Genomic DNA, 26,350 nt, shown 5'->3' on the forward strand with positions numbered 1-26,350 from the left:
AAAGGAAGGAATAGAATTGATGAATTAAAAATGGGGTGACATATACCTTATGTGCATATCCTAAAAGAGGGGAGAAGATAAATATTAGTTTGGTTTAATCCCAATGATTTTTTTAGATCTTTTCTAAATCAACAGAATCTTCTGAAGTTTTTTGAGCAGAGGAATTAACTTACTCCTACTGGAATCAGAGTAGGCTAGTTAAGGTTAGTTAGTAGGCTAGAGGTGATAAGGGTTGGTTGCTAGGTTAATATATATTAAAGCTTTTTATGTTCAATTTATTTTTAATTTATTTATTTATTTGAATAACTTTTTATTGACAGAACCCATGCCAGGGTAATTTTTTACGACATTATCTCTTGCACTCACTTCTGTTCCGATTTTTCCCTTCCCTCCCTCCACCCCCTCCCCCAGATGGCAAGCATAAAGCTTTTTATTTTCAAAAAACGTGCATGGATAATTTTTCTTTTTCTTTTTTTAAAAATTTTTTAAATTATAACTTTTTATTGACAGAACATATGCCTGGGTAATTTTTTTTTTACAACATTATCCCTTGAACTCACTTCTGTACCAACTTTTGCTTTCCCTCCTTCCATCCCCTCCCCTAGATGTTAAATATGTTACAGTATATCTTAGATACAATATATGTCTGCAGACCCGAACAGTTCTCTTGTTACATAGGGAGAATTGGATTCAGAAGGTAAAAATAACCCGGGAAGAAAAACAAAAATGCAAACAATTTACACTCATTTCCCAGTGTTCCTTCTCTGGGTGTAGCTGCTTCCAGTTCATCATCGATCAACTGGAACTGAAGTAGATCTTCTCTTTGTCAAAGAAATCCACTTCCATCAGAATACATCCTTATTGTATTGTTGTTGAAGTATATAATGATCTCCTGGTTCTGCTCATTTCACTTAACATCAATTCATGCAAGTCTCTCTAAGCCTCTCTGTATTCATCCTGCTGGTCATTTCTAACAGAAGAATAATATTCCATAACATTTATATACCACAATTTACCCAACCATTCTCCATTTGATAGGCATTCATTCATTTGCATGGATAATTTTTCAACACTCATCCTTGCAAAACCTTGTGTTCCAGATTTTTCCTTCCTCCCCTAGATAGTAAGTAATCCAATATATGTTAAAAACCAAAATATGTATACATATGTATACAATTATCTTGCTGCACAAGAAAGATTAGATCAAAAAGGAAAAAAAAATGAGAAAGAAAACAAAATGCAAGCAAACAACAAAAAGGGTGAAAATGCAATGTTGTGATCCACATCCAGTTCCCATAGCCCTCCCTCTGGGTATATATGGGTCTCTTCATCATAAGATCTTTGGAACTGGCTTCAATCATCTCAATGTTGGAAAGAGTCACGTCCATCAGAATGGATCTTAGTATAATTGTGCTGTTGCAATGTATAATGATCATTCTGTTGTAACTTATTTAGTCATTTTCAACTGATGAGCATCCACTCAGTTTCTAGTTTCTTGCCTCTACAAAAAGGGCTGCCACAAACATTTTACCACATGTGGGTCCCTTTCCCTCCTTTAAGATCTCTTTGAGATATAAAACCAGTAGAAACACTGCCTGTTCAATGAAGATGCAGTTTGATAGCTTTTTGAGCACAGTTCCAAATTGCTTTCCAGAATGGTTGGATCTGTCCACAATTCCACCAACAATGTAACAGTGTCCCAGTTTTTCCACATTCCCTCCAATGTTTGTCATTATCTTTTCTTGTCATCTTAGCCAATCTGAGAGATCTGTAGTGGTATCTCAGGGTTGTCTTAATTTACATTTCTCTGATCAGTAGTGATTTAGAACACCTAGTTGTCTAAGGTTGCTTCCCCCCTAAACCATTTTCCACATAGAATAGTCAAAGTGGTTTTCCTAAAGTGGAGGTCTGAGCTTGTTGCCTTTTTTCATCCCTCTCTTTCCCTTCAATACATGAGAGAGCTTTTTAAAAATTAGCACTTTCCAATAATGGAATAGGCTGCCTCATTAGGTTCCCTGTTACTGGATTGAATGAGTTAGAAATTGTATAACTGTTTTCCTTTTCCAATAAGAAGTTGATTCAAATGAAAAAAAATGCAGCTTTTTTCATCTAAAATTCTTTGAAATATTGACTATCAACATATTAGACTTTAGTCTGGATATCATTCCTGATAGTTTGCTGATATTCTTCCTGTTCTTACCCCTTCTCCACTTCTTTCTCAGGGATAGATAATCAAATCAACATTACCTTTTCTCCTGCAAAATGTGATATGATTCCTTTAAGAATCCTAAATGTAGGTTTCCTAAATCATTTCATCATTCCACTGATTCCTCATAGCCATTCTAGCCAGTGTTCTTAGTCCATCTTTTCTAGCCCTCCTCTCATAAACTGTTGTCTCTCTATTTTGTGTATACTTATACGTGTAAGTGCTGCCCCTTTCCTTCAATAAAATGCTAGCTTCTTGAGGCAGGGATTGCTTCATATTATTTTTGTATTCCCAACATTTTCTATATGTGTCTCATATATAGCATGTACTATTCAAAAAATGCTTGTTGAATTGAATAACATTACCTGTAATCTAGACACGTTGCTTGGAACTGTTAAAGTGCTTTTCTATTTTTTTGTGACAGTCATAAAATGACTAATGTCATTAGTATTAGAAGAATACTAATTAGGATTATATTTTTATATAATATTACTATGTGAAAGGAAGTATTAAATACAGAAGTCCTGCTGTTCAGGACTTTTTAATTTTGAAAGGCAATATTGTAGTTGTATGCACATATAGTAAGGATATATATTTTTTAATGCAGAACAATTTTTTCATTTTTACATGTAAACTAATTTTAACCTTCTTTTGAATATTTTTTTTAACTTACAAATTCTCTTTCCCTCCCTTTTCCTTTCCCTGAAGAAAGCAATTTGATATTGATTATGTATGTACAGTCACCGAGTAGTCATTTTAAAAGAGGTTCCTAAATTGCAATTGCTGCAGTTTTTTTTTTTTTTTCAACTTTTTTTTTTTTTTTTTAGGTTAAAGAAAATGAGGAAGATAGAAAGTGATGGATGGGGAGAGTAGAGAGGGATAGAAAAATAAAGTTCAGCAAACATTTTTAAAGCACGTACTGTGCTCAAAGAACTTTGCACATAGAGAATAAATGAGCATAGATTATATAAAAGCACCTTCCCTCAGACAGTTTAGATTTGAGAAGAGAATGAATTGGAGAAAGGGAGGATGGAGGCAAGGAAAACAATGGGGAGGTGGTGACATTAGTGCCTGAGAGAAGTGATAAATATTTGAAGTAGTGTGTGATCTGTGACTGGAGAGAAGGGAATAAATGTGAGTAATGTGGAGGTACAATTGATAAAACCTGGTTACTGGTTGAATGTAGGCAGAGGCAGAAGGAATCAGAATATTCCAGAGTGACTTTAAGCTTACAAACTTGAATGACTGGAAGGATGGTGGATATACTGCAGAGGCAGACATGGAGACAGCACTTGAACTGACCATTTAAGGAAACCAAGATTTTAGATCAGCAGATTTGAATAGTCATAGTAGCTGTTTCATCTCTTGTGTGTCCCTGATGCTTGGAATCATTCCTTCCTCTCCCCTCCACCTTTTATAATCCCCTGCTTCTTTCAAAGTTTGACTTAGGTGCTGCTACCACATGGTGCCTTTCCCAATTCCTCCATCTGTTAGTGGCCCTGGAAATTATCTTGTATTTTCTTTGTATAAATATTGTATATGTATTGTATTTACTTTGCATATATTTTGAATTTGCCTTAATATTCAGGCTTGTTTTGTGCTTTCCTCTCTCCTATTCTCCCATGCAAACTTCTTGAGGTGAAGGATATTCCATTGTACTATAGTGAAGACAGTACTACCTGAATTTGAAACCTTGTGTGACACTGCAAAAAGTCTTAGTCTTTTTGTACCTCAATTTTAGTTCCTGTACGTTGTAGGTGTTTAATAAATGTTTGTTGATTGACCCAATATTAAATTCAAGAAATGTCTACTGCTCTTGTTTCGCTGGAATATAAGAATTCATGAAGACAGTAATGGAAAATCCGGGCCAGGTGGATGGAAATCATACAATGGAAGTCTTTAAATATCAGGCTGATTTACATTTTATTCCAGAGGCATGGCTAGCTGCTAGAATTTTCTTTTCTTTCTTTCTTTCTTTCTTTTTCTTTTTTTTTTTTTTTTTTTTTTGATCAGGAGAAAAGGCCTATCATGTAAAAAGATTAATTATTGTCAGGATGAACTGAGCATAGAGAGACAGAAACAGAAAGGTAGATTATTTGGGAGAGAGTTTTTAAGGATAGTCAGGTAACAGAGCAAGGGTCTGAAAAAAGAGGGTGATGGCTTTGAGTGTACAGAAGATGAAAGGAGGTTCATGTCCAAGTACAAATGATAAGATTGGCCCCTGGGGGGAAAAGTCTAGTGGGGCTTCTGGGTTAATGAGCCTGGGTTTTTGGAAGGATAGTAGTACCCTAATAACTACAGAGAAGTTTGGAAGTAGAGGCTGGGCAGCTGATGAACTCTGGGAGTATTTTTACTTGGAAGTGACTGTAGCATATTAGCTTGAGATATCCAGCAAATAGTAAAAAGAGCCTAAGGAAAAAATGATCAGACAGCTATGAGGAAAACCAAGAGACAGCAGGGTCATGGAACTCAAGGAAAGGAGTACCCAGGAGTAGCTAGTGGTCATCAGTTTCAGAAGCTACAGAGCAGCCTAAAACGCAGACTATTTAGGAAAGGCTATCTGCCAAATTTGTTATTTTAGCAATTGTAAACTCAGTCTATTCAGTTAGAAACCAGATTAGCTGAGATTTGAATGGTGGTGAGTAGATAGAGATTGGCTGTGAACTCTGCCTATCACCCTTTCTCTAAAGGGAGGGGAATCTGAAAGACAATAGATAGCTTCAGGGGAAGATAAGGTTTGGGGAGGGTCAGGTTTATTTGTCTTCCCTAGGTGGGATTAGCTTGAGGGTTTGTCTGTTTTGATTGTGGTGTAAGAACTAGGACTGGAAATATTTGAAAAAAATGAGAGTAAGAGAAGAAATGATTTTCTGCAGCAGGTTCCTGGAAGATAACACCCAAGTGGAAAGATCTGGGGCACTTAGAATTTTATCTTTTCCCCAGAGACAGGAGTTGGGGGTGGAAGAAGGAAAGGTTGAGTAAAAACACTGAGGCTTTGGGGGTCTGGAGTAGGAAAGAAGGGTAGATGACTTCTACTGTCTTTCACAGTAGGAGATGGAACTACCTGCCCCCCCACACACAAAAAAAAAAAAAAAGAAAAAAAGAAAAGAGATGGTTTTGAGATCTTGGAATACGTTTTTCTGCACTTAGCAAAGGCTAGGTTGAAATTAGATATCACAACTTCAATGGACAGTATGAATTAACAAAAAGGCATTTATTGAGCTCTTATTTATTATTGCAACATACCTTAATAGGTGTTGGGATGAAAATAGAAAAATGAAACAATTCTTGCTCATTCTTATGGGGAAGAGGGGAGATAACACATCTGAGGTTTCTGCTGAAAGTCAGATAGAAAGGTCCTATGATCTTTAGCAGGACAAAGAAAATACTAATGCTTATTTTAATGTCATTTACATTGATAAAATCATTTCAATTTCTGGTGTTGACCTATTTGACAATGACAAGGTATTTGCAGGGCTTGTAGTTCTAAGGAGTCAAGGACAAAGGACAATAGCATATTCTGTTCTTTATGGTATTACTTTAAAAATTAAAGTGAGGTCAGAGCAAGACTGGAAGTTGGCAGTGAGGATTTAGAATTAGTTTAGTAGAGAAGCAGATGAAGAGAAGCTAAGGCAGGATTCATGTGGGAAGAAGAAATGAATAAATGGTATGTAGAATACTATAGAAGGGAAGGGTGTGGGAGGAAAGAAGTGATGAGAAGATGAAGAAATGAGTAATGGCAACCAAATTAGCATTTTATCTCAATATTTCATTGCATAAAGGAATGAGGAAAAACTAGCTTTCTCTTCTCTCTTATTGCCTTCCTCCCTAATTTGTTTCTACTATTATGATTCTTCTAGTCCTGCCTTCTCTGCCCTTGGGACACTGGTTGCCATTTTTAAGTGAAAGGAAAGATAATTTATATGAGGAAGATTCAGGAAAAGAACCAAATTCAGTTTTGTATAAATTAGTAATTTTCTGTCATATATTTTAAAGTTAAGAAAAATCTGTAGTTCATGTGGTATTTTATACAATGTCTTTACTGAAAAATTCTATAAATAGGAAACAGCCAATTAATTTTCAACATGGAACTACTTGTGTTGCTGACAACATTCAGAAATTAAGGAAGAATATTATTTGAATTTAAGAAAAGTAAAAATTAACTTTGCCATTAAGGTCTAAATTAGAAACACAAAATTATTTTCTGTGAGGAAAAAATAAGTGGATTTTTTGGGGTGACTTCATCTATTGCTTATACAAACACTGGTTTAAGTTATTCATCTCTAATATATAATTATTTAAATTTTGTTTTCTTGTGGAAACAAAATATGTCTGTGCTGTACCTATGGATTACAAAACTCCTTAATGGCTGTGGTGTTGGAAAATAAGGAACACGTCTTAGAAATAATTTTGCTCGATCACATTTTTAATGGTGTAATTATTATCTTTGAAGGGATGTTTTTGAACTGAGATATGTCCAGATCTATATACTAATAAATGATGTCATCATTGGACTTTACGTTTCAGAGCTCTTTAAAGATTATATGGACTCTTTTATTTTGAAATATGGTTCACAAACCTTATAAAAGTAATATCTGGTCTACTAAGTGACTACCCATATGTTATAATATCTAATTTTTCTTAAATGGTATGAGAGAATGAGATTTTTTATTTAACCATATTTTGTGAGTTAACAAAACACACTTCCCTGCCTTAATAAACAGAGTATGCAAATATAATTTACCTTCTTTGTGCTGACTCAGGCTCTCTTGTGAATAATTCTACTGTTGTAAGTCAGTAAACATTAGGTACCTATTATATTCCAGGCACTGTGCTAAGCCTTGGAGATATAAAGTGAGGCAAAATATAGTCCTTGGTCTCAAGAAGCTTAGTCAAGTAAGGGAGACAGCATGAAGAGGTTCAAACTAGAGACAAAAAAGCAATATACAGAATAAATTAGAAATAATCAAAAGAGGGAATACACTAACATAAGGGGAACTGAAAAAAGACTTTTTATAGAAGGTAAATTTTTAGTTGCAAATAAAAGAATCTAGAAGTCAGAAATAAGGAAAGAGAGTATTTTAAACTTGGGACAACTAGTGAAAATTCCTGGAGTCTGGTGATGGAGAAGTTAAGGGAACAGAAAGACCAATGTCATTTGTTTGCCAAGTAAATGGAGTGAGAGGAGTGTTAAGATATAAGATTAGAAAGTGGAGGAGAGAAGAGTGTTGGGTAATGAAGGGCTTTGAACACTAAATGGAGAATTTTATATGAAGCTCTCTTTGACAGCTGAGTGGAGATTGGGCTATAAGTGGAAAGACTTGTGACAGGCAGATTCATCACCAGCTATTGCTGTAATTCAGCTGAAGCAGTGAAGACCAGGGTGGTAGCAGGTGAGAGGGTGTATATGAGAGATGCTAGAAAGGCAAAATGCAAAATTGACCATCCTTGGAAACAGGACTGTATTATAAGGGGTGAGAGAGTAAGCAGTCAAGAATGACATTTAGGTTGGGGAGCCTGGGGGACTGAAAGAATGTTGGTAGTCATAGGAAAGTTTGGACGGAGGTGGAAGAGAATACTGGATTTGGGATTGGACATGTTGAGTTGAAATTGTATGGGAGATATTCAGTGTCTAGTAGGCATTTGTAGATGCAAGTCTGGAAGTTAGAGAAGATGCAACATGTGAAACTAGGCATTGACCCACACCTAACACCATATACCAAGATAAGATTAAAATGGGTTCATGATCTAGACATAAAGAATAAGATTATAAATAAATTTGAAGAACACAGGATAGTTTACCTCTCAGATCTGTGGAAGGAATTTGTGACCAAAGAAGAACTAGAGATTATTCAATAATGATCACAAAATAGGAAATTTTGATCATATCAAGTTAAAACTTTTTTTGTACAAACAAAACTAATGCAGACAAGATTAGAAGGGAAGCAATAAACTGGGAAAACATTTTTACATTCAAACGTTCTGATAAAGGCCTCATTTCTAAAATCTATAGAGAATCAAGTCAAATTTATAAGAAATCAAGCCATTCTCTAATTGATAAATGGTCTAAGGATATGAACAATTTTCAGATGAAGAAAATTAACCTATTTCTAGTCAAATGAAAAGGCGCTCCAAATCACTATTGATCAGAGAAATGCAAATAAAATCAACTCTGAGAGATACCACTACACACCTCTCAAATTGGCTAAGATGATAGGAAAAGATAATGATGAATGTTGGAGGGGATGTGGGAAAACTGGGACACTGATATATTGTTAATGGAACTGTGAATGGATCCGACTATTCTGGAAAGCAATTTGGAACCATGCCCAAAAAGCTATCAAACTGTGCATCCCCTTTGATCCAGCAGTGTTACTACTGGGCTTATATCCCAAAGAGATCTTAAAGGAGGAAAGGGATCCACATGTGCAAAAATGTTTGTGGCAGCCCTCTTTATTGTGGCAAGAAACTGGATGGTTTCCCATCAGTTGGTGAATGGCTTAATAAATTATGGTATAGGAATGTTATAGAATATTATTCTTCTATAAGAAACGATCAAGAAGATTTCAGAGAGGTCTGGAGAGACTTACATGAACTGATGCTCAATGAAATGAGCAGAACCAGGAGATCATTGTACACAGTTAGAACAAGACTATACGATTATCAATTCTGATGTATGTAGCTCTCTTCAATGAGATGATTCAAATCAGTTCCACTTGTGCAGTGATGAAGAGAGTCATCTACACCTAAAGAAAGGACCGTGGGAATTGAGTGTGGAACACAACAATGCATTCTCATTCTTGTTTGCTTGCATTTTGTTTTCTTTCTTAGGTTTTCTTTTTTTCTCCTTTTGATTCAATTTTTCTTATGCAGCAAGATAATTATAAATGTGTATACATATATTGGCTTTAACATACATTTTAACTTATTTATCATGTATTGGACTACTTACCATCTAGGGGAGGGGATGGAGGGAAGGAGGGGAAAGTTTGGAACAAAAAGTTTTTACAACTGTCAATGCTGAAAAATTACCTATGCATATATCTTGTAAACAAAAAGTTTTTAAAAAAAAGATGCAACATGGATGAAGATGCAGGAAAGGAGATTGAGAAGGAACCACCAGATATATACCTGGGTAATAGAGTTTCAGAAATCTCAAGAGAAGAAAGTATCAAGAAGGTGACATAACAATGTTATAGGTTTTAGAGAAGTCAAGAAGAATGCAGACTGAAAAAAAGAACATTAGATTTAATATTTAAGAAATTCTTTAGCTTTGAAGAAAGTAGTTCTTGTAAAATGATGAGTTCAGAGAATGAGAGAATTGAAGGCACCATTGAGAAGGAGTTTAGCCAGGAAATAAAAGAGAATAAAAGGATAAAATGAAGGGGTTTTGAGAATGGGGGAGAGATGGGTAAGTTTTTAGGCAGTAGGGAAGCAGCCAGTAGTAGGGAGATGTTGAAGAAAAGTATTTGTGGATATTGGAGGGGAAATCTGATGGAGATGAAATGGAGTGGAATTTAGCATAGTGTTTGCTACTTAGTAGATATTCAGGTGTTAGTTGATTAAATTAAAGTTTCTAATTTCATAAAGTATTTCTATCCCTTGGTATTTACATCAACATTATATTAAACCCAGAGATTATTTGTTTAATAAGTAGTTTCATCTGTATTGTATTAACACGACTTATGTGAACATCAAATACCCCTCCATTTGGGCATGTTGTGTCTTTTTTTTCCTATAAAAATTATTTTTTAGTTTTATTTGTAGAAGCTTTTTTGTTTCTTTGTAGATTAACTCCTATATATTTAATGTAATTTAAAAAATTTTAAGTGCATTTCTTTTTTTGCCCATTTTTTCTGGATTATGTTAGTAATATATACAAATGCTCATGATCTTTTGGATTTGGGGGGAGAGTATATTGTTATTTTGTCAAAATTATTATCTCAATTTTCTTTTTAAGTGATTCTCTTAGATTTTCTAAGTAAACTAATAATCACAGTTTGCTTTCTGTGATTATGCTTGTTCCCATAAATTTATTTTTCTTGTTGTTATAACTGATCTTTCTAATATGATGTTATATAATTATGGTGGCATCGAGCAACTTTTTTTCACCTTGATCTTGCTATAAAAGCTTCCATTTATTAATTACCAATATTACCTATTCTTGTATTTAGATAAATATGTTTGATCACATTAAGAAGGAAGTATTTCTTTCTAATAAACCATGCAACAAATAGAGCCTTTGAAAGCTTTGGATTATTTTTGTAATGATGGCAGTGATGGAAATGTGGGACTCTTTTGTTCTCTAAACTGTGTTTCCAGAATTCATGCTTTATGAAAAATTCAGTAAAATGAAAAGAATTCTTGAAATATGTTGTAATGTTATAGAACAGTGTTGTAAGTGGCTATGCCCATGCCCTGTTTTACTGCTCTTTATAAACAGATACAAATGATTTTTTTTTAAAGAAACCTTAGAAATTGCAACTTAACACATTTTTTTTTAGGGTGAACTAATAATTTATTCTTCTCCAGCTGTTCATTATTTAGATGCCAACAATATTGGAAAATTCTATATATCGGTGCCATTATTATAACACATCTGAAAAGTCAAGACATGTGCAGGTGGGCTCTAATTTACAAATAGATTATACTCTAAAAGTACATTTCTGAGTTGGTGGTTTAGAGTTTAGTTTCTTAGGTCATTCCATGTAAAGCTTAAATGGCCATCAAGGATACCTGAAACGTATTTCAGCTTTATCTTTTTTTTTTTTTTAAACAGCATTTTTGTAGGGAAAGTATGTTCTGAGTTCTAGTAGAAAGCCAAAAATGTGTCAGCAGGTAAGGACTTGAGTGTGTGTGCATGCTCTTGTGTATATCTATGTCTGTGTCTAGGGTAGAGAGACTGGGAAAAGTGAAAGGAAAAGAAGAAACAGGTTGTGCAAGCAACAATATTTTTTCATTTTATGACTCAGGATACTGTAATGGCTTAAAGTTATCATTTGCAACATTAATTTTCATTTCTTTCTTTATTCTTGTAGAAATAACCTCAAATTGAATTTTCTACTGAATTCAGAGTGTATAGCATGAAAGGGGAGTGGTGTCTTAAAAAAAAAATTAGAATAAGTCTCTAATTGAAGTTAATTTTGAGATAGTTCTTAAAGCTAGCTACAAAATCTTATTCCAGAACTCTTGAATTTGGGTCTGCTAGAGAGGAGGTGCTTAGGAAATTCTACCATTAAGCCACATGTTGGGGAGATTACATTCTGCTTTTCTGAGGCTGGGCCTGGGAATTGGACATTTTCCAGGAACTTAACTGTTTGGCATTATGGGTACATTTCCTTTTGCCATGTAAAGAACTTTTGATATTCAATGCAGTCATGGAACATTTATTAAGAGCCTACTATTGATGTAGTAGAAGCCCCAATAATAGTAGAAAACCCTAATATTTGAAAAAAAAAAAACCCAGGCTACCTGACCTTGGGAATGATATAGTCACCATGTAGCTATTGGAAATGATAAGGTATAAGTTTAGAGAATATGTGTGAAAGAAAGGGAGTTGGGCTCAATATCTTTATTCCACTAGGCTATCCTTCTAGAAGGACATCTGCTTTGTCATTCAGAAGTCTGAACTGTTTTCTTCTTAGGTTAAGAAAGGGGATAATTGCTAGTCTCCATTACCAAACTTTCCACCAATCCTGTGAACTCCTCTCATGATGTCATTTGTCTTGCTCCATGATTTGTTCTGAACTCCCTAAATCCATATAAATTTACCTGATTGCTCCTTACTCTTTGCTGTTTTCTTCTCTTAGAATTTATCCTGCTTTAATTTATGTTTTAATTATAATGAAAATTTGCTTCTTGACTTGGAGATTATTTAAATCTCCAAATTCTTTGGGACATCTGTGTCACCATTCCAGAAAACCAATATTCTGGGGTCCCCCTGAATCCGAACACTATAAGCTAGATACCTTCACAGGGTAAATGCTTAACAATTGCCTTTTTATGCATCCACTATTTTCCAACCAGTACTCTAGCTGGTACTATATCCTTAGATGAGAAACTATTTTTGATTATGCCTGTTGCTTTGCTCCCACATTCACAAAAATAAACTAGGATTTAAAGAAAAGGAAATTGAGTAGTCTTAATTCTGGTGTGAATGTTCATGACTCTATCGTCTTGTTTTAGGATATTTTTAATTGATCTGGACTAAAAATATTAATTTCTAATCATTTAAATCTGGAAGTATAACTTTAATAGCTTGAAAAAATATGTTAGTATTGTAGGCTGTATTTTCAGTTTTTATTTTATTACATGTGTCATTTACCCATAGTCTTATTAATGTTAGACTTTCAAAATAGCAACATTTAGTTGCACCTGCCAAGCAAATCTCTTTCTGGAAGAAATTAGTCCTAAAGTCTTCTTTTTCATTCTAGATAATCTTTCCAGCCTCTATTCTCTTTCTGTGTTCAAAGAGTTTTTAAAAAAAAAAATCCAGCCAGCCGCTTACTATGGTGGTAAGATATAAGAAGGGTTCTTGACATGGTCTGTGAACTTTAAAAAACAAAACAAAACACAACACACAACATTTTGATGATTTGTTTTCTTTATAATCATAGATATTTTTAACGTGTTGTTCTGAGAAAAGGTATGGATTGTAGGTTTCCCTAGATTGCCAAAGGAATTTGTGATACTGTAACTTGAAAATCTTAAACCAGTTGTTAGTGCTGTCTCCTTTGGACTTGATTATCATTTTTTAAAAATTTAATAATAACTTTATATTGATAGAATCCATGCCAGGGTAATTTTTTTACAACATTATCCCTTGCACTCGTTTCTGTTCCGATTTTTCCCCTCCTTCCCTCCATCCCCTCCCCTAGATGGCAAGCAGTCCTATATATGTTAGATATGTTGCAGTATGTCCTAGATACAATATATGTTTGCAGAACCGAACAGTTCTCTTGTTGCATAGGAAGAATTAGATTCAGAAGGTAAAAATAACCCGGGAAGAAAAACAAAAATGCAAATAGTTCACATTCGTTTCCCAGTGTTCTTTCTTTGGGTGTAGCTGCTTCTGTCCATCATTTATCAATTGAAACTCAGTTAGGTCTCTTTGTGAAAGAAATCCATTTCCATCAGAATACATCCTCATACAATATCGTTGTCAAAGTGTATAATGATCTGGTTCTGCTCATTTCACTTAGCATCAGTTCATGTAAGTCTCTCCAAGCCTCTCTGTATTCATACTGCTCGTCATTTCTTACAGAACAATAATATTCCATAACATTCATATACCACAGTTTACCCAGCCATTCTCCAATTGATGGGCATCCATTCAATTTCCAGTTTCTAGCCACTACAAACAGGGCTGCCACAAACATTTTGGTACATACAGTGGACTTGATTATCATTAACCCCAGATATAATGTGAAATGCCAGAGATACTCCTTATTGTATCAAGTGCTTCAAAGGGTTTTTAAAAATATATATATTAAAATGTTAGCTATGCTGGCCAAAATAGTCGTTATTGAGTTCAGGTTCTAAGAAGAATTTAGCTCACAATGATTTATTTTGTGCCCAAGAGAGTGTTTTAATTGACAGTGTTCCTCCCCTTCTTTTTCCTCTTAAGAGAAGGATTAGTGCTTCAAGAGAAAATCCTGCATTCTACTGAAATTTTAAGTTGTTTTTTTTTTTCTTTATTTAGTGATAACTGAATAATTTAAGTGATCATTTGAGGGCTATTCTCTATCATTGTATTGATTTTTGTGGGTCTATGTTGTTGGTTTTTTTGTTATTATTTGTAGGATCTAGGTTTTCCAAATAACCTTCTTATTCTTCTTGGCTAATGTTTTAGCTTCCTTTCATTTTATTTGCCCCCTTACTTATTAGTTCATGCTTTATTTCACCATTCTGTATTCTCATTTTACTTTTTTTTTTTTTCATTCTGAATTAGTATATTCAATTCAACATTAGAATGGGAAATGTAAATTCTTAAGTTATTAAATAAATAAACAAGATAAGATTTTAAAATGCAGCTCAAAAGTCTATGCAAGTATAACCATGATAATAAATCTGCTGTTAAGAAAATTGTGAAATCCTCTCTCTTAGTTTTTGAAAGTATCAACCCTGAGGAAGCAATTTTGTATGATATATTACTGTTGGCCAATATTCTAGCAATGTACTTTGTACATGATATAATTGGAAAGAGAACTAGACTCTTTAAGAGTCATGAGAACTGAGTTATAGTTTTGAATTTTCTTTTAACTAGCTGTGTTATTTGGACAAGTCATTTAATCCCATTTGAGGCTCCGTTTCATTATCTCTAAAATGGGGTATTGAACTAGCCAACTCCTTAAGGTTTCTTTCAACTTTAAAATTTAAACCTAATACTTCTTTAACAATATCTCTAATTCATACTTTTTTTCCCCCACCATTTCTGCTGTCACTACCTTGGTCATTCTGTCATTTCTATCTTGTCATTACAGGCAAGATTACAATCACAGATGGAATGCTGGAATGTTGCAGCAACCTTAAAATGTGCAAGGACCTTTCTAGAAGAATTAGAACAGCCATTCTATTCTGAAAGCAGCTGGTACTTAATTTATGCAGGGGAAAGCACCCAAGACACCTCACAGTTTTTGGATGAGATGGGGCAAAAAAAAAAAAGTACATTGGATTTACAATCACATGAGGAGAGGATGGGATGGGAATGGGAAGGGAATAAGCATTTATTGCCTATTATGTACAGAAACTGCTAAGGTCTTTTACAAATTTCAATTTATCCTCACAAAAACCTTGTAAGGGAGGTGCTTACACCTCATTTTGCAGTTGAGAAAACTGAGGCAAACAGAAAGAAAATGTAAGAAGGTAAAAGTGAAGATTGGTGTCTAAAATGGAATTTGAACCAAGTTATTCATGACTTGAAATTCAGTGCTTTATTCATGGTGTGTTATAGATTTGAAAACAGATTGTATATGGAGATAAAGGAAAAATAGGAGTCAAAGCTATTTGGGGGATTGCCTATTTGGATATCTAGAAGGATGATTGAGTTTTACAGGAAAGATGAGTTGTGTATTGGACACAATGAGTTTGAGATAGCTCTGACACATCCAGTTTGAAATGTCTGGTGGGCAACTGGTTATGTGGGATTAGAGCTCAAGAGGACTTGGGATAACTATACTGATCTGAGAGTCATCTACATAGAAAAGAGAATAGAACTCATGTTTGTTGGTGACATCATTAAGAGAGGTTATGGAGAGAAGAGGACCCACTAAGCACTTTTGGGACATCTTTGATTTTAGGATGTGAAATAAATGGTGATCTAGGGAAGGTGGCCAGTTATTTAGAAGAATTTGAACAGTTCATGAAAACTCAGTAAGGTTTCATTTATCCAAACCTCCCTTTAAGCCCTAATCTAGCTCTCAATTCCCACTCTTAGAGCAGCTGTTCTAACCTACTTCACTAAGAGAATGGAGCCCATTTGACAGAAGCACTGCAACTTAACTTCTTTTCATTATTTTTCTGCTTACTCTCTCCTTTGATTTTTGAGACTATTCTTTACCCACTTTAACTATTTTTTATGACTTCTTTGCTGGTCCTCTTCCCAAATTCCTAAATTTGTATTCCTGCTGTTGTGGTCTCAACTATTTTATTCTCTCTGAACTCTTCCTGGTAATTTCACTTGCCACTGTGGTTTAAGCTACCATCTTTAGATGAATTTCAAATCTAGCATCAAATTCTTTCCTAAACTCGACCCTGCCAACTTAGGTGTCCCATAGTCGCCCCAAATTTAGCTGAAACAAAATTTATTATCTCTTTTGACATTTGGTTCTCCTTTGGACTCTTCTATCTCTGTCAGTAGTACCATTAATTGCTTGGCCTCTTGTGTTGAAGACTTTGGTTATTAATAATAATAGCTAATATTCATTTAGTACTTGCTATGGGCCAGGCATTATATTAAGTGCTTGACAAGTGCTTGACAATTATTATCTCATTTGATTCTTACAACAGCCTTAGAGGTAAATGCTATTATTATTCCCACTTTACAGATGAGAAAACTGAGGTGCACAGGATTAAGTGACTTGTTCAGGGTCAAGCACAGGGGCAGTGTCTGAGGCTGCATTTGAATTCTAGTCTTCCTGACTCCAGACTTCACATTCTATCCACTGTGCCACTCAGCTATCTACTGCAATTCATCTGTTGTATCTAAACAAGTCACCAAGTTCTACAGATTCCACCTCCACAGTATTCCTAACATCCAAACATTCTTCTATACTCCATTTGCCACTATTTTAATGTTCTAACTGGTCTTACATATTCTCCATCAATGTCCAGAACCACTTTCACACACCATTGCCAGGTCTTGGTCACATCACTCCTTTGCTCCTTTTTTTTTTTTTTAAGTTGAAGCTTTTTATTTTCAAAACATATGCAAGGATAATTTTTCAACATTGACCCTTGCAAAACCTTGCATTCCAATTCCTCTTCCTTCCCCCCCCATTCCTTTCCCTAGATGGCAAATAATCCAATATATGTTAAACATGGTAGAAATGTATGTTAAATCTAATATAAGCATACCTATTTATACAATTATCTTGCTGCACAAGAAAAATCGGATCAAAAAAGGGAAAAAATGAGAAAGAAAACAAAATGCAAGCAAACAACAGAAAGAGTGAAAATGCTATGTTGTGGTCCACCCTTAGTTCCCACAGTCTTCTCTCTGAGTGTAGATGGCTCTTTTCATCACAAGACCATTGGAACTAGCCTCAATCATCTCATTGTTTAGAAAAGCCACGTCCATCAGAATTGATCATTGTATAGCCTTATTGCCATGTATAATCTCCTGGTTCTGCTCATTTCACTTTGCATCAGCTCCTGTAGGTCTCTCCAGACCTTTCTGAAATCATCCTGCTGGTCATTTCTTCCAGAATAATAATATTCCATAACATTCATATACCACAATTTATTCAACCATTCTCCAATTGATGGGCATCCACTCAAATGGGCATCCACTACAAAAAGGGCTGCCACAAACATTTTTGCACATGTGGGTCCCTTTCCCTTCTTTAAGAACTCTTTGGGATACAAGCTCAGTAGTAACACTGCTGGATCAAAGGGTATGCACAGTTTGATAACTTTTTGAGCATAATTCCGTATTGCTCTCTAGAATGGTTGGATTCATTCACATCCACCAGCAATGTATCAGTGTCCCAGGTTTCCCACATCCCCTCCAACATTCCGCATTATCTTTCCCTGTCATTCTAGTCAGTTGGACAGGTGTGTAGTGGTATCTCAGAGTTGTCTTAATTTGCATTTCTCTGATCAATAGTGATTTAGAGCACCATTTCATATGACCAGAAATGATTTCAATTTCTTCTTCTGAAAATTGTCTGTTAATATCCTTTGAACATTTATCAGTTGGAGAATGGCATGAATTCTTATAAATTTGAGTCAGTTCTTTATATATTTTAGAAGTGAGGGCATTATCAAAACCTTTGCATGTAAAAATTTATTGCTTCTCTTCTAATTTTGTTTGCATTAGTTTTGTTTGTACAAGGACTTTTTAACTTAATATAATCAAAATCGTCTACTTTGTGTTCAGTAATGAGCTCCAGTTCTTCTTTGGTCACAGATTCCTTCCTTCTCTACAGATCTAAGAGGTAAACTATCTATGTTCTTCTAATTTGTTTATAATATCAATTTTTATGTCTAAATCATGAACCCATTTCCATCTTATGTAGAGGATGTTAGGTATGGGTTAGTGCCTAGTTTCTAGTAGTTTCCATTTTTCCCAGCAGTTTTTGTCAGATAGTGGATTCTTATCCCAAAAGTTGAAGTCTTTGAGTTTGTCAAACACTAAATTACTGTAGTTATTGACTGTTTTGTCCTGTGAACCTAACTTATTCTACTGATCAACTACTCTATTTCTTAGTCAGTAACAAATGGTTTTGATGACCACTGCTTTATAACATAATTTTAGGTTTGGCACAGCTAGATCACCTTCATTGGCATTTTTTTTTTTTCATTAATTCCCTTGAAATTTTTGACCTTTTGTTCTTCCAGATGAACTTTGTTATTATTTTTTCTAGATCTGTAAAATAATTTCTTGGGAGTTTGATTAGTATGGCACTAAATAAGTAGATTAATTTAGGTAGTATTGTCATTTTTATTATATTTGCTCATCCTATCCATGAGCACTTGATATTTTTCCAATTGATTAGATCTGACTATCTTTTTGGAAAGTGTTTTGTACTTGTGTTCATATAGTTCCTGACTTTCCCTGGTAGATAGATTCTCAAAAATTATAGACAGTTATTTTGAATGGAATTTCTCTTTGTATCTCTTGCTGCTAGAGTTTGTTGGTATTATATAAAGATTCTGATGATTTATGTGGATTTATTTTGTATCCTGCAGTTTACTAAAGTTATCAATGCTCCTAACTCTTTAGTGGCTGCTCTTGCCTTTCAAATAAAGTTCAAACTCTTTAGTTTGATATTCAGTGCCTTTTCCAATCTTTGTTGGCTTGCCTTTCTATTTTCATGCTACTCTCATCCACATTCTCAAAGTTTAACCTACCAGACCTACTATTTTTCTTCATGCATATCCTAATTCTTCCATATTTCCACATCATTGAATATATTTATTCTCTATGACTGGAATGATTTCCCTTTCTTTAATTCCCCTTTACCTGCTAAAATCTTAGTCTATCCATTTACCATCTCCTTTTAGAAGACTTCCCATCTCCTCAAAAACTTCTCTATCTCTAAATCATTATTTTGGGTTACAGTTTATTATTCTTTGTCATATTTCTCTACTATGAGGTTAAGGACCTCACTTCTAATCACAGCAATCTGCATAATTACATTAATAAGACAATATTCATTGGGAGAGAATGTAGCACAGTAGATAGAAGGCCATCTTTGTCATGAGAAGACTTGATTTTAAGGTTTTGTCTGTGACATATTGTATGGCCCCAGGCAACTCTTAAGACATGGAGTTCTATAACTGCTTTAAAGTGAAGAAATTTTAAACACACTAGTAATTTCCTATACTTATGAAATCAGAAATCTGAAGGTAGCGCGTGTTTGTATATGTATGCATGATATGTGTTATAAAATTTTATTCTTAACTGATCTTGTGATTTCATCAATCTAGAGAGCTCCTGATGAAGAATTTTATATACCAGTTCATATCTGCTCCTTCTTGCAACTTATCCTAAAGAATGTATGCATATATTGTATGTATATGTATACTTATGTATTTGTGTGTGTATTTGAAATACTATGATGTAATAAATATGAAGATTACAAAGAAATATGATGAGGCTTCTGAAAGAATGTAATGCAAATTCAGCATGCCTTTTAATTATTATAAAAACATATTTTTAAAAAGTGACAGTTGGGCAGATTCATGTATCGAAAGAGGTGGGACAAATATTGTTATTGTTTTTATTTATATTTTGATAGAAATATCTTAATCCATTTTATACAATAAATTTACAACAGAATTTTTTCATTATTGTTGTTTATAATGATAAAGTTGCTTATTAAATTCCAGATTCTGTCTGACTTTGAAAACCTTCAGTGATCTCATATTTTCCTACCTATCCAGATAGCTTTATTTATTCATCTTCCCTCATACATAACCTTCTTAGGTTGTCTAGCTGATCGCTACATTTCATTTGCATGTATCATACTGAATGTGGATTGTCAGATTCTTCTGAAGATATTATTCAGTGGGGCTTCCTGAGAAGTGACTTTTCATTCTTTCTCTGTTAGTGACATAAGCACTTCCTCTGAAATAAGATACTTGAGAGGAAAAAAACTGATATAGAAATTCAGCCTCCTATAGTGGGATGGACTCCTAAAATGAAATCCCAGAAAGTGATGATTTTTATACATACATAGACAAACAAGTTTTTAAAAAATTATAAAATATTTTAAGAATGTATTAATAGTACCCTAAAATACAATATAATAAATAATCATGATTAGTATAGCATGATTAGATTGAGGTGATGTTGCTAATAAAAATTCTTCCTTCTTTTAACATTAATTTTCTCTTTGTGACAGGAGCTCTTACCAAAGTAAAGGAGAGTAAACGGCATGTAGAAGAAGGGAAAATGGAGGTCCAAAAGGCAGATGGCATTCAAGATCGCTGTAATACAATTTCTTTTGCTACTTTGGCTGAAATTCACCACTTCCATCAAATTCGAGTGAGAGACTTCAAATCACAGATGCAGCATTTCTTACAGCAGCAAATAATATTTTTCCAAAAAGTGACACAAAAGTTGGAAGAAGCTCTTCACAAGTATGATAGTGTTTAATATCTGAACTTTGAATTCTAACTTCCCTCAGTTTGAGGGTGATTTAAACAGAGTAAAAATAACTGCTGTCAAAGAACTCTTGCCAACTGTCAGTGGTGGTACAAGGATGGTTTTGTGTTCAACTGGAACCCAGCTGAATATATAATTATGTAGGAAACAAACAGTTAATATGGTTATGTAATAGAAACAGTACCACACATTGTAGCTAAATTATACTATGTATGCCTACACTACCATTGTAACTTTTGGAATAATGATTATACTATTTGCCTTATTGCTTTTTGAAGTATGGGTATTTTAGTGCATACTTTGTAGACCTCAAAACCCATTAAGGGTCTCAAAGAAGCTGGCTAGTTAAAAGCCTACTTTGGATGCCTTTTTATTCTTGTAGATTTGGATTATCTAAATTCAACCAATTCTCTGTTTACAAACTCCTCCTAGAGCAGCTATGCGACTTTGTGCCTTTAGACTCTTGGTTTTTCTTCTCTCCACCCCTCCCCACCCCCCCTTTTTTTAAGTAAGCCACATTTTTTGAAATTGAAAGAATGAAGGGTCAGTGCATATAAATGACAGACTGATAACCTCATTGACTGGAAGAGTTATCAGCTGTCATCATTTTGCACAGCAAGTATTATCTCCTGAGAAAATGCTGTCTAAAAATACAGGACCTGGAACCAATGCTCGACTCTGGATGTGAAGACTATTTATTATGTATACCAGGAAGAAAGAACATTGTGCCACTGCAGTCTCGTACATGACATGGTAGCATATGAGCCTCTTTACTAAATTATAACTCAACATTATGAGTGAAGAAGAAAATTCAATTCAGGGGATACAAAAATAGATTTGGTGACCACTCTTTTTTTTTTTTTTTTTTTTTTTGAGTTTAAAAAATATTTTTCTCATTGTTTGGATAGTCACTGATTTTGAAATGGAGCTACACTGTTAAATAATTGACCCGAGACTCCACTGTGATTCACTGGCTTACTCAATCAAAAAAATTCAGGGATGTCTATAAAGTATTGTACTAAATAATTTAAAAAGTAGCTTTGGTTGATTTAGGAGGGACCAGACATGATTTCTACTATTCCAGATACTGAAGAGATACAAATTTATTTCTACTGCATGTAAAAGAATCACTATTATTATAAGGCGTTTCTCCTCCCCACCCCCCAAAAAAAATTTGTTTTAAATCTTTTAATTTTTTTCTTTTGTTATTATTACAAGGGAAATTTATATGAGTTTTGAATACCAAAAAAAAAAAAAATTAAAAGCAGCTTGATTTTCAAAAGCACAAAAAAAAAAAAAAAGAGTCTGGCTTAAGCAAAAGTGCTATTCATAGTGATACAGTTGATGAGTGGGAATGACATGATTCTTAATAAGTTTACAAATATACCATGTTGGTGAAAGATCAAGTATCTGCTATTTTGTGAAGTCAGACAAAGGTATCAAAAATCCTCTGGTACTGTATTGCTAATATTTTGTTAAAAGAAAGAAAGAAAAGCCATTTTGATTTTCTAGCTCATTGAATGAGAAGGAATATCAAAAAGTCTTGGCAGTCCAAATAAAGAAGGTTGTTTTGTGAAATAAATTTTATCATTTCATTAAGAAGTCTCTGAAAAGTAGACTAAGGTGGTTGAATTCTAAGATCAAATAATCAATTATTTTGACCTTTGGTTTGAATTTCATGCCATAGGTTGCTTAGAGCCAGACTTATAATTATATATGGCTATGTTTTACCATGGAATTGTAACCAAATTCATTGTTTTCCAAATAAGTGATATGATCTTATTGATTGTAAAATAACATTGTTGAACTGAAACAGTTCAGTTTATAAATTCCCAGTTCATTTTAGCTTGGGAATTACAACATTTATTTTTTAAGTCTAGCTCTATACTGGATAAATAAGCAATATATGTTCAATGTGTTTTCCAAGTGGTTTGAAAATGACATTTATTTGCCTCCTTATTGTGATGATGCCTTGGGATAAAAAAAAAAAAAATTAGAAAACAAAATTTGTGGGTCAGCAGCACTATCTGAATCCTATGACTGTGTTTTGGCCAGTGTAGACTTAATTTAAATACAAAAACCCTGAAAACTAGGGTGTACCAGGGTCATGAATGTGTAGATCCTGAACTGGTGTGCATTGAGCTACACAAGAAAGTATAAGTTCACACTGCCTTGTTACAAGAAAGCTTTTGTTTTTTAACAAGCACATTATGTTATACCAGTGGCTCATATAAAATTAAACTAATTTAGTATTGTGGCATAGAAGACCAGAATTATTATTCTTCATTTCCATTTGAAAAGAGAAGATCTTCATTTCTCTAACGATCTTGGGCCTATTAAACCATTTCGGCATGCAAATATTACTGGAATGGTAATGCCTAAGAGAAAAGCCATGACATGTATGCTGGTCACCATAATCAGAATGGTACAATTCCCTCCAATAAACTCTCATGCCCTTCATTACATTATCTGGTCTTCTTTATTTCTAGAATTGGTAAATAAGGAGATGAATTGACTAGAATGAGTACATATGTGAGGCAGTCCACTGTGAAAATCTATTTTTCTATTTAAAGTAAAACTACAGCTGTATCTTAAGAGTGAGGTAATGAGACTGATCTCCCAACCACACAAAAATCAGTCTCACTGCTTTGTAATCACATTTGTTGGATCTTTTTTTTTTTTTTTTTTTTTTTTTTTTTAAGTTGAGATTGTTTGGACGCAGAGCTAAAGAACCTATTTGAAGGATGAATCTACAAAGATGAGCAGCATGATACATAGTAGGAGGAAAGAGCAGTGTACTTGTGGTCAGGAGAACAGGAAAATAGTCTTGTCTCTCTGACATCAGAGCTGCATTACCTTTGTCAAGTCTTTTATTCTTCTGAGCCTCATTTTCCTCATCTCTAAAATGGAAAAATAATATTGTCCTGACCTACCTCACAGGATTGTTGTGAGGAAAGTGCTTTGTAAACTCAAAAGCACTATTATCAATGTGAGCTATTATTTATTAATAAACTCATTTTATGTTAGTTTTTAGTTTGAATAAAATGGTTGGTGGAATTTCTTTGGACCTCCCTAATCATACATATAATACATGCATACAGTTAAAAACTCCTGTTGATAATAACTGTAAACAATACTTTAGATGTTCAAATATTTATTCTCTGATCTACTTGTTCCAAAATGATATGTACTCATTTTAAAATATTTCTGTTACATCTTTCTTGACTACAGTCTGTTCAATGCTACCATCATTTTCGTTTCCATTTCTGCTCTATTTTTCAAGAATTTTTCAACTGAATTTGTTCTTGTCTTATTCTTTGCTCCTCTTTGCCAAATTCAATGTAATTCTTATCTATAAGTTGTCCTTTACTGTTTTGTTTATCTTCTAGCAGTATTTTCTTCTGTCAGTTCTTGTTGTAAGCTAGAGCTATGACTACCCATTTAAGAAGGGAAAGGATTTGTTAAATTTCTCAACAAAAGTGAATATTACTTTTTTTCCCCAACATTTATCAAGAAAGTATTCATTAATAAGTATAAAAGACTCACTAGAGAAAGAAATGTTAAGACAATGAACAAAACATCTTCTGTACTGGGTAATTTATATGCTAACTGCAGATGGAAGCCTACTCATCCCAATAATTCAATGATAACTGATAATTATAATAATATAGTAATATAATATTACATATTATATATTGTATATATAAAGTAAGATAACTATTATATATTAGAATATAATACTAAATATTATGTTTATTATAACTAATGTGTTACTTATAGGATTCAGAGAAAAAAGCACTGAACTTAGAATCCTGAATCTTGAGTTGAAATCCTACTCTGCCATTTAACACCTATGTGATCTTGAACAAGTCACTTAACCTCAATAAACCTCAGTTTCCTCCATGTCAGATGAGAAGATTACACAAGAAGATCTCTAAGTTCTCTTCCAATTTCAGATCTGTTATCTTAGAAACTAAAATCCTTTGTTGTATTTTCTGCTGAATATGTATTTACCTATGCAAGTTACCTAAGCACACTGTGAATTGTCAATATTTATGATAGATCTAGTCAGTGGAAATACAAGAGGAAGGACATATAAAATTATTTTACACACATATACATATGTGTCTAATAGCCTTTTTGGCTATTTTTTTTTTTTGGAGAGAAAAAAGATTTCCATTATAACTTTATTATATACTTAAAAGGAATAGCAAGTTATAGATTTGCAATTTCATATGCAAATCATCTTTTTTTATTATCCTGTGTTATAGAAATACTTGATTTTATTTCATAAAAGCAAAATTTTAAAAATACAATATAAGGTAATAGATTGGAAGGTGGAATAAAACTTCCCTCATTAAGTTTTAGAGCTGTCTACAGCTATCCTGCAAAGGTTGCTAGCCACTCTGAGGTGATTTTCTGTTTAGTTAAAAGCAGTATGTCAAGCAGACGTCAATGCTAAAATTTTGTTTTGGGCATACCAATGTGTGCCTGGTGCTTTAGACCCGGGAAAGCTTATTAATTTCTGCTTTTATTAGCAGCAACTTATCTTACGGGGATGAAAAGAAGTTGATTTAATTTTAGCCCTAGAATTAAGAGTGACATGATAGGTTTTGTTTACCAAGTTAATTTAGCAAGATTCAGGTTTTCAATAAATTAATGCAGTTCATAAGCTCATAGAGGTAACCAATGCTGGAAGAGACCTCAAAAGATCTTTTAGTCCAAACCTCTAATTTTGCAGATTATTCATTTAATGTTGAAGAAAGAGTCCGTCTAAGTCACTATGCCACTTAGCAAAATGTATAAAGTATGGAGAGACTACTAAGTTTGGAATCAGGAAAAATTCATCTTCATAAGTGCAAATCTGGCTTCAGACACTAATTGTGTGACACAAATCATTTAATCCTGTTTGTCTCAGTTCCCTCATCTATAAAATGAACTAGAGAAGGAAATGGCAAACTACTCTAGTATCTTTGCCAAGAAAATCCCAAAAGGTTTCATGAGAGTCAGACACGAGTGAAAACTGATCAAACAGCATGTTACAAAATAAATTGAGTTCTGATATTGGCAGATAACATTATACAACACATATCCCATTTATTGGCGAACTACCTGCCAAGCCAAGCAAGAAGGTCAGTTGTCTTTTTAGTACAATGCCACAAATGTGAGTTTTCTTCATTACATATGAGACAACAGACAAAATGAGGGTAGAATCATTGCAATTCTAAAATGATTCATCTAGGACTAGAAGTGATCTTAGGAGTCATTTAGGAAACATAGGTCCAAAAAGTGACCGATCCAAAGTCACATAGGCAGTAAGCCTCAAAGCTGGATTTGAATCCAGCTCCTCAGACTAAATTTAGCACTACTTCTGTACCATAAATATCTTTGTGGGAAATAATGCTTGTTCCTTTGAAAAGCAATCTGTCTCTAATGTTTTTAATAATAAGCTTTTAATACTTTCTATTTTAAAATTAATGCACTGAAAAATTGACTTTTTAGGCAGATGAGTAATGGAAGCCATCTAGACATGTTGCCTTGTACTTGAATCATTAAAAAATTGTAGGTATGTTAAACATTCAGAAAACTACTTATGTTTTCATTCCTCTCCTAAGTGACAAAATCGATCCATGGCATATTACTTGATATCTGAGTATAAAACATAAAGCACATGAAAGGAATTCTATGCTAATGAAATTACTCTGATCACCTAATCAGTTGGCACTTCTTTGATTTTATACCAGTCCTCACTAGCATTACTGCAAGATCTTCTGGAATGTCTAATAGTAGACTAACAGGGGGCACACACTGCTTAA

The 26,350-nt window shown here is 33.9% G+C and overlaps 1 protein-coding gene across 1 annotated transcript in view; it reads left to right on the forward strand.

Moving 5' to 3' along the window:
- The window catches only part of SNX18 (sorting nexin 18), a 39,196-nt gene extending 15,617 nt beyond the window's left edge, over positions 1-23,579 (forward strand). The window contains exon 2 of the mRNA XM_051990713.1: positions 20,272-23,579. Coding sequence (XP_051846673.1) covers positions 20,272-20,525 — 254 coding nt within the window. The 3' untranslated portion in view covers positions 20,526-23,579. The remainder of the gene's footprint in view (positions 1-20,271) is intronic.
- Positions 23,580-26,350: the final 2,771 nt, after the last annotated feature.

The sequence above is a fragment of the Antechinus flavipes genome, chromosome 1 (genome assembly GCF_016432865.1).
Source record: "Antechinus flavipes isolate AdamAnt ecotype Samford, QLD, Australia chromosome 1, AdamAnt_v2, whole genome shotgun sequence".
NCBI lineage: Eukaryota > Metazoa > Chordata > Mammalia > Dasyuromorphia > Dasyuridae > Antechinus > Antechinus flavipes.